Source organism: Lipotes vexillifer, unplaced genomic scaffold, assembly GCF_000442215.2.
Source record: "Lipotes vexillifer unplaced genomic scaffold, Lipotes_vexillifer_v1.1 scaffold1129, whole genome shotgun sequence".
Classification (NCBI taxonomy): domain Eukaryota; kingdom Metazoa; phylum Chordata; class Mammalia; order Artiodactyla; family Lipotidae; genus Lipotes; species Lipotes vexillifer.
Genome location: NW_006789022.1, coordinates 3,961,051 through 3,970,122, shown reverse-complemented (window position 1 = coordinate 3,970,122; position 9,072 = coordinate 3,961,051). Strand labels below are relative to the sequence as shown.

Sequence of the window (9,072 nt, the reverse complement as noted above, 5' to 3'; positions counted from 1 at the left end):
CACGAACCCGTGTTCCCTGCATCGGCAGGCGGACTCTCAACCACTGCACCACCAGGGAAGCCCTAAATTAACTTTTTAAAGAACTCCCCTGCCCACTCACAGCCGTCCATCACTTTACACTCACTAAAAGGCTCACCAGATCTCCACCCACCCCCAGGCTTTAGCAGCTACATTATAATGGTTGCTCACACCCTCAGATGACAACTCAAACCAGTGCTGACCACCCTGAAAGCCAGGCTAGGATCAGGCGGGTGGGAAGAATTACTCAGTGAATAAATATTCTAGATAATGGGCATCAGAGAAGAGTAAGCCAGTGTAGCGAGAGGATTACAAAGTGCAGGGCGCTGACTGCCTGGGGTGGGGAGTGTCTAAAAAGCACCTGCAAGGCGGGCCATCCATCACCTTCAAGGCTGAGCAGGGTTTGCACAGCAATCTGGTCATCCTTTGGGTCCTTAGCAGCATGGGGTACCTTTCTGCAACAGCTATTTGCTGACTTGAACTCATGAGGGAGGACAGGTGAGTGTCCTGGGCAGCCTGCTTACTGCCTGTGGCGTCCCACAACTTCCAAACAGCCAGCCAGCCTGGCCCCCAATGTCTTGCCCACACTGACAGCATTGTGAGCACTTCCCTGCAAGCCCTGTGTGCTGCCTGGTTCCCATTCTCAGACCTTCACCGATACCTCTGCTTACCTCCACAGAGAGGATCTTCCCCAAGGCAAAGAAGAAGGGGTGCATGTTGATGTCCGGGTCTTTGCGGAAGCAATTGGGCTTGGCATGGTGCTGGAAGTGCAGGTGGTTCCACCAACTGGCAGGTGCCCCCTACAGAAAAGCAGGGCATCAGTATGGAAGCCTGATGCCCCCCCTCCCACAGGCAGCCCATTGTTGACTGGAGTTTCACAGAGCCCCTCCCCGTCCCATTGACCTTCAGGTGGCCAATCACGAAATGATGTAGCAGGTGGTTCCATGTAGAGGTGCTGAAGACGGACAGGTGTCCAAAGTCATGCTGCAGCCAGCCAGCCTGGGCCTGGGTGAGAAAGGCTAGTGCTGAGAGCAGCCCACCAGCCCCGCATCTGTCTCAACTGACTCGGCCTCCCCCTCGTCCTTCATCTACCTAGGCCTGTGCTGGCCTAACTGAGCACATCAGGAAAGGAGTCAGGAAGCCTGGGTCCTGCTTCTGGCTCCGCCACTGACTCGAGAGCTAGGGCAAATCACTACCCCTTCCCGGTTCTTTGGTGTTCCCAGCTCTGGAGTTCTGTGATTTCCGACGGACTGAACATCCAAACTACAGAACAGGACAGACTGACAAACTCAGGCAAGTAGAAGGCTTAACTAATGGGTTCTGACAGCCAAGTATTAGGGCCCCAGCTGAGAGACCAGAATCTTGGTTCTTGGCACACCTGGACTGTGACAGAACCTGAACGTGAAGTTCCAGAGGAGAAATGCCACGGGAAGAAGGGAGCACTGGGAGAAGCGGCTGGATAGGCAGTGGGAGAAATGAAGGTGCACATGTGGTGAAGACGAGCAGATGAAAGCCACAGACGACGCAATGTGTGCTCTTTCTGCACCAACTCTCCCGCATGTCCTCAGCTCTGCCCTGGACAGAGGGCTCCTTGGCCTCCTGAGGGGTACAAAGAAGTTTCCCCACGGAAGCTGAGCTGGCTGTGTTCTTGACAAGCCCAGGGCTCTCACCTGAACTGTGCCGAGCAGCACTGCACAGAGGAGGAAGGGCAGGAAGGATGTCCCAAAGAGCCAAAGAGTGAGCCAGGCAGCGACATCCAGCAGCAGGATGTGCAGCAGGTACAGCAGGAAGAAGACAGGGTTCGCCTTCATGAGCCCCATCCGCTCCACCGTGGCCTGCAGTGCCCGGAACTCCTCAGTGAGCTCTTTCTGCAGAAGAGTGGAGATGGAAAGGGTGTTATTCTCCCCAGATGCAACCCAGCACTGGAGCCAAGGACCCTCTTAAGCTCAAGGCCCTCCCACCAAGGTAGCTGAGGGAAGCCCACGGTCCTAGGTAAAGATACCACAACGCTGAGGAAGGATGACAGAAGGTGCTGTGGGATCAAGTCTAAGAGCATGTGGTCTTTGGAGTTAAACAGAATTCATTCAAGCCACTGCTCTGCCACTTAGTAATGGTGTGATCCTTGGCCGAGTTGCTTAACCTCTCTGAGACTCAGTTTTCTCATCTGTAACTGTATGTGGATTATATGATGTTATGCTTGGCACAGAATAAGTGCTCGGTCGATAGGTCTCATGTTGAGGATGGGGATGGTGGTGGTGGCCTTGTGAGAACCACAGGTTCCAAAGCCCTGCAACCCAATGACTATGCAGGAGAAGCAAGGATCTCGAGATTCCCAAGAACTACTGACTGTGGTCCCCTGTGATCATATCTAGGCCTTCCTTCTACCCTTTGCCCCTCAACAACTGCAGGATCTCCAAACAGCAAACGGGGTCTCACATTCTTAGTGGGCTCAAAGCTGGGCTGCTCCGGAGACAGTTCTCCAATCAGGAGAGAGTTCATATACTTCCTCACAAGGCCCTTGTTGATGTGGAACGCCACAAAGGGATCCTGCAAGTTTGGGGAGAAGGCAGAACAGTGAGGGAGTCAGCCCGGCCCCCCAAGACTTGTGGAGGGCTCACACCAAAGACCATCCTCCTGATCCAGCAAGGAGGCTGTACCCAAGTTCAAAGAGACCCCACCCCCCTCCAGGCAGCTGCCCTTGGAGAGTGCTCAGACCTGTCCCTGGTGTCCACAGCTCAGGATCACCCAACAACTGTGTTCTAGGAAGAAGGGTACCACGCCAAGGAACAGGAAGCACGGGTAGGGCGACCACAGAGAGACCTGCCTGGGCTGGCCTTTCCTCTAGGTGTCTCATGAAATGTGCTGAGGGAGACTCCCTGTGTCCAACTGGAGGACTTTTGCATTTCTCCCCCTCCCCTCCGCTGCTGTTCTGGTTGGGGTTCCATATTCCCCTTCCCACTCTAAACACCCCCTGCCCTAGGGCACTCATTTTGGTTACGCAAGGTGGGGTCCTCAGTGACTAGATTAACGAGATTACTGTCCTGAAGGTCAGACAGCCCCAGGCCCAAAGCCACAAGCTTGGAGGCGGAGGGAGCCGGGGCGGAGCCGGCGGCCGGTGGCACCACACATCCGGACCAATCGCGGTCTCCGCTGCGGCCGGCCCCGGCCCTAAATCACCCTGCAGGAAGCCTGCTCCGTCTACGCATGCGCCAGTCCACACCTTCACCTTCGGCCACTGCCTGAGTTCCCCAGTGGACACTCCGGAGACGAGAACAGGCTCAGGCCTCGACTCCCAGGCCAGCCGCGTAGGAGGGAGCGGCGGGTCCTTACCGCGTTAGGCTGCACCGCCACATCACGGGAACCCTAGTGGCCCGAGGCGCGCACCGAGATGGCAGGGAGAAAGCTGGGGACAGTGGAAGGGGTCACGCTGCTAGGCGAAGGATAGGGGAAGGATATAGGGGGAGGGGACACCGCGAAGCGAACGCTCCAACCTTTGGGTCCCAAGGAGTGGACCCCCAGCTCTCAAACCCAGAAGGGAAGTGCCAGGTACTTTAGTTCCGAGAGCAGGTCGTCTAGCTAGGGAAGCAACAGGATCGGGGCTGGGACGCGCGCTGGCCCGCAGTGAGGCCTGAGGTAGGAGGGATGCGACCCAGCACGGGGCCTACAGCCCAGAACTGCAAACAGCTGCTGGCCTGAGGCTGAGTGACCTCCCCACAGGATTCCAGGACTGTTCCAGGGCCCTCGCTAAGTGTATGCTGATGCAGCGCCCCCCCCCCCACCTTCAGCACGCTGCCCCCACTCTTTTTTGTGCACGAGCAGGCGCTAGCCCTCTCTGGCCGGTGCTGCCCCTTCCCCACCCTCCGGTCTTCACCCTGTGCAGGGGTTCCTAAGGCAGCGGGCACTAGCTGGCTCTCCCCCTCAGGAAAATCCCTGAGTGTGGTTCCCTCGTTCTCTGTCCTGCTCACGCTCGCCAGTCTAGTCCGGCATGCTCGGCCCAGACGCGTCTGCGCTTCCCTCCCAGCCACCAAGACAGGTCAAGACTTGATCCCTCTCCCTGCCACTGACCCCTCCTCCCTTGGTCTCGGCAGTGCCGCGGTCCGGGGGTTCCACATCCCCGCTGTCCTCCCTCCTACCCCTGCTCCGGGGACTGCCCACGCCTGGAGACCGCAGACTCCGGGCAGCAGACAGAGCGCACAGACCGATGGCGCGGCCCTTTGTTTGTGCGTGCACGTTGCCGGCCTCCCTCCCTCCCTCCCTACTCCCCAGACTCCACTTTTCGCAGCCTCTCTCCTGCCCTTGCATCCCGTTTTCGCAGCACACCCAATCACCTGTCAACCGGTACGCTCCTGCGCCTCCCGGCTTTTCCCCGAATTAAAGTGTTCGGCCCTGGGTGCCAAATCTCGTCTCGCGCGCTGAGCCCCAGGCTCCGACCGCCCGGCCCCTCCTCCTCCCGTTCCCTGGACTGGCGGCGCTCACCGTGGCGTCCTGCCCCGCGTAGTGGCTGATGACCCGGGAGCCCCCGGGGTGCTGGCGGGTGAACTCGCTGATGTTGTACACCTTCCGGTCAATCACGAGCCACCGCTCTTTGTCGCGTCCCGAGCGCTGCGCCACCTCGTCCCAGGTGAAGTAGCGCCGGATAGGCCCCTGGGCCGGGGTCTCGGGGGCCATCGGGGCCGGGCGATGCCGCGCACCGACTGGGCAAGGGAGGTCAGGCGCGCGCACGGGACCCGCGGGGTAGCGCGCACCGGCCTCGAGTGCTCTGGGAGCCTGTCCGCTGGCTCCCGCCTAGAGCCCGCCGCCCGCGCGTCGGGTTTTCAGCAACCGAGGTGGTCGGCGCCGAGCCCCGCTGCGCGCGCTTCTATTGGTCGAGCCGCGTGGCGCGGGGACCGAGTCCCCGCCTTCCCGCCGGCCCCGCGCGGGCGGGCGCTGCAGGAGGGTCGTGGCCGGCCGGCTGAGCGCGGGGACGCGCGCCCCCTCGCGGGCTCTTTGCGGGGGTCGCCGCCGGACCCCACTCTCCGACTCACGGTGTAGCTCACAGGGGGCGCCGCGGGCAAGATAACGGTTCCTGTGGAGGCTCCTGGGTGCGGGGCCCGGCTCGCGGGGCAGCGGCACCGGGTGCGCGGGCGCCCTGGGCTACTAGGGTAGGGTGGGCTCGGCCGAGCCGGGTGAGTGGGTGCATGGAGGGCCGGCCTCGCGGCCTGGGAGGCCTGCCCGGCCCGCGGGTTGGAGATTGAGGGGTTTGGTGGGGGTGTGTGTGGAGAGGGGTTGTCCCAGGGGCCTCGTCTTTGGGTTGGGGGCGTCCTCGCCAGTCTCCCGACGCTGACCCTCCAGAGATCCACCTGATGAACTCCCGCCTCCTTGCCACGCCGCTCCACCAGTCGTGCGGCTGGAAGTTAAGAGCCTGAGAACCCTTGGCAATTATCTTGAAACAGCGTAATTACGGTTTATCTGCGCTGGGGTGTGGGAGTGGTTAACGCTTGACTTTGCTCAGTATAACATTAAAAATGCCCCACAGGTCTTGCCTGGTGGCGCAGTGGTTGGGAGTCCGCCTCCCGTTGCGGGGGACGCGGGTTCGTGCCCCGGTCCGGGAGGACCCCACGTGCCGCGGAGCGGCTGGGCCCGTGAATAATGGCCGCTAAGCCTGCGCGTCCGGAGCCTGTGCTCCGCGGCGGGAGGGGCCACAACAGTGAGGGGCCCGCGTACCGCAAAAAAAAAACCAAAAACCAAACCCAAAAAAATGCCCCACAGGGCTTCCCTGGTGGCGCAGTGGTTGAGAATCTGCCTGCCAATGCAGGGGACACGGGTTCGAGCCCTGGTCTGGGAAGATCCCACATGCCGCGGAGCAACTGGGCCCGTGAGCCACAATTACTGAGCCTGCGCGTCTGGAGCCTGTGCTCCGCAACAAGAGAGGCTGCGATAGTGAGAGGCCCGCGCACCGCGATGAAGAGTGGCCCCCGCTTGCCACAACTCGAGAAAGCCCTCGCACGGAAACGAAGACCCAACACAGCCATAAATAAATAAATAAAGCAAACTGTCAACGAGTAAAAATAAAAATAAACACTATTATATTTTTAAAAATGCCCCACAATTTTCGTAATTCTGTGTGCCTTTTTTGCTTGTTTGTTTTTATTTTTATTTTTTTTTCAATTAACTTGGATCCTTAAATAAAAGGAAGTGGCCTAGCATCTCTGGACCTCTGGTAGGCCCTGTGTGAAGAGCCTGGGTCTTCCAGCTGAGGCATCAATGCTCCATCCTGGAGGAACCTGGGAGCCGTAGGAGGCCTTTAAGTAGAGAGATTAGGGGTTCAGAGCTCTGAGCTTTAGGAAGGGGTGAACACAGAGGCTGGGGCCTGAGGGGAGGGGGAGTCAAGAAGCTGTTAGAGTTATGAAGAGATTCAGTTCACGTACTAAATTTTATTTATTCAAAAAACACTTTACAAAGCACTACGTGCCAGGCACTGTTTTTAGTGCTTTGCAAACATTAACTCATTTAATTCTCACAAGAACTCTTTGAGGTAGGAACCTCTCTTACAGATGGAGAAATTGAGCCACTGAGAGGTGGAGTATTTTATCACACAGTGAGTGAGTGGCAGGACTGAGCTTTGAACCAGCCTGTAGCTCCGCTGTCTCTCCTCTGATTATACTAATGGGATTCTGCAGCCAGGGGAAAGGAGGCCAAGCTTTATTCCATGCACTTGAACTAGGGTCTTTGCCCCTAGGAGTCAGGAGACTAGGAGAAATACAGCCAGATTTCTGGTAGAAAAGGACCTTCATCCATTCAACCCAAATCCCTCATTTCTTGAGATATGAAAATTGAGGTTCAGAATGGGGAAGGGACTTCCCAAGTTCCCAAGGGGAAGCTCCAGTTAAGATGCCAGGCAACTGCACCTTGCTCAGAAATGGTGGTCCATGCAGCTGCCCCTCTGGACAGCCAACTTTCCACTTAAATAAAGACTTTGCTCAACAACTTCACGGTGTGTAACACAGTGGGGGACAAGGGGCTCGTGAAGGATGAACTCATGGGATTTCCGTAATGCAGTTGTCTTTGTTGTATAGAGGATAGACACCTTACAGACCAGTTTATTAAACCTACTATTTAACAGATAAGGTGACTGAGGTCCAAAGCGTGGGAGCCACACATTTAAAAATAGGACATCTGGGGCTGGAATTTACCCTAGGACTCATTTATACCTTTTAGTTCCTCTCTGCAGGAGTTCCTAAACAGTGGGTTCAATGAACGTGTTTGATATAAGTCCTCCCTGGTTCCAAAAAGAGGCGGCAGTGTCAGTGTTGCTGCCCTTGCTTCTCTGGGCACACACAGGCTCAGCGGCCATGTCTCACGGGCCCAGCCACTCTGCGGCATGTGGGATCTTCCCGGACTGGGGCACAAACCCGTGTCCCCTGCATCGGCAGGCGGACTCTCAACCACTGCACTACCAGGGAAGCCCTGATGCTTTTGATAACAACTCGTTTCTTAGATAGACTACCCAATAGTTGCCCGTCATTTAAGGCAACTGAATGTGACAGCCTTATTAAGTTTATGTCATTTTTATTGTTGAAAATTCTTGAATTTTTTTAATAGTTAACAACTTTGGCTGCAAATTAAATTGTTATCTAGTGTAGTTAGTTAAAGTAGCTTGGCCTGACCGATATTGTTAGCTAAGATAGTTATGTGTACGTTTTTTTTTCATACAACTTGTGTCCTTTGATCTTCATTATTTAACCCCCCAAAAAATTGAGTATGGTAAGTCAGAAGTTACAGTCTCCATTTTATCATGAGGAAACTGAGAGGCTGTGAGACCTAACATCAGGCAGTAATTGATGGAGCAGGAATACTCATGTGGCCTGTGATTGCTTTTGATCTGGGACTTCGCACAAGAAGGAACAGACACTCTTCCCCAAAGCCCAGATCCACGGCTGCATTTGTGACCTAGGCCTAGCCAAGCAGAATGTCTCATTCTTCTGACAACTGTAATTGGCCCAAGGGTCAGAATGTGACCTCAAGCCCAGTAGAGCCATTCCTCTCGGATTAGTGCAGGAAGCAGGGGCTGGGGAAACATTCTTTCTGCTGGGGTTGCTTAGCAGGTGCAGCCATTTTTTTCTGTCCCATGGAGAGGACCTTTCTGCAGTAAGAGAGAAGCAGGCCAACAGGGAAGGAAGAGCAGAGACAGATATCAAGTGTTGAATTGCTGCTTCCAGAGGCCCTGGTTTCTGAAGCTGTTTAGTTCTGTGACCTATCTGGCTAGTCCTCCAGGCTAGGTGAGCCAATAAATTTCTTTTTTTTTCCTTACACTAATTAGAATTCCTTTTTTTGTTATTTGCAGCCAGGAAATGAACCTAGAACCTCTGGCTCTTAGGCCCCAGGGCCCTTTCTTCTAATGTTAATAACAGCAGGGAGTCATCGAGCACTTCCAATGTGCCAGGCAGTGTGCTAAACACGTCACTTATTTACTGGACCAAAACTAAAGTCCCAATCCAGAAAGGCTGAATATGGGACCTTGGAAAAGAGAAACCCCTTCTGCAGGTACCATGGCATCTGACCTATCTTTTTAAGGACTGAGGAGATTAGAGTTTTTGTAAAAGTGTGGCCAAGTGATTCTGAAACCGAGTTCCCCTAAAACCAAGTTCCCTTACCGAGTTTATGATTAATCTCCTTATCCAAAACTTATTCCCTTTCTTGTCCCCTCTGACCTTAGTCCTGTGCTAACTGAACAGTCATCAACCAGAGTCAGGAGACTAAAATTACTGTTGTTAATAACATCATTAATGTACTGAAATTGGTATTCTAAATATCATCATTAAACATACAAACTCAGTTGTTTCTCCAGGGCAATATGAGCTAATAGATCCCTGAGCCATGGACCACTTGTCCAGAGAATCGTAAACCAGAGACATCCTGGTTCCTGAAACTACGTTTAAGAAATGCCATAGAAATTTCATAAGATGATGATTAATCCCAGCCTCTTTGTTCTTCCCCTTTTAAAAAAGACCCTCACTCGGGCTTCCCTGGTGGCGCAGTGGTTGAGAGTCCGCCTGCCGATGCAGGGGACACAGG

General features: G+C 55.1%; 2 protein-coding genes across 3 annotated transcripts in view; one reads left to right on the top strand and one right to left on the bottom strand.

Moving 5' to 3' along the window:
• Positions 1-4,746, bottom strand: part of FADS1 (fatty acid desaturase 1) — an 11,489-nt gene extending 6,743 nt beyond the window's left edge. Inside the window, exons 1-5 of one of the 2 annotated variants that reach the window (XM_007462164.1) lie at positions 4,495-4,746; positions 2,455-2,565; positions 1,689-1,886; positions 922-1,023; positions 690-818 (exon numbers count right to left, since the gene is read on the bottom strand). In XM_007462164.1, the coding sequence (XP_007462226.1) occupies positions 690-818; positions 922-1,023; positions 1,689-1,886; positions 2,455-2,565; positions 4,495-4,686 (732 nt within the window). In that variant the 5' untranslated portion in view covers positions 4,687-4,746. Of the gene's footprint in view, positions 1-689; positions 819-921; positions 1,024-1,688; positions 1,887-2,454; positions 2,566-2,842; positions 2,873-4,494 lie in introns of those variants that run through there. The other variant, XM_007462165.1, reaches the window with a different exon arrangement.
• Positions 4,237-9,072, top strand: part of FADS2 (fatty acid desaturase 2) — a 63,590-nt gene continuing 58,754 nt past the window's right edge. Inside the window, exon 1 of the mRNA XM_007462169.1 lies at positions 4,237-4,356. The gene's annotated coding sequence lies outside the window, so the exon portion shown is untranslated. The remainder of the gene's footprint in view (positions 4,357-9,072) is intronic.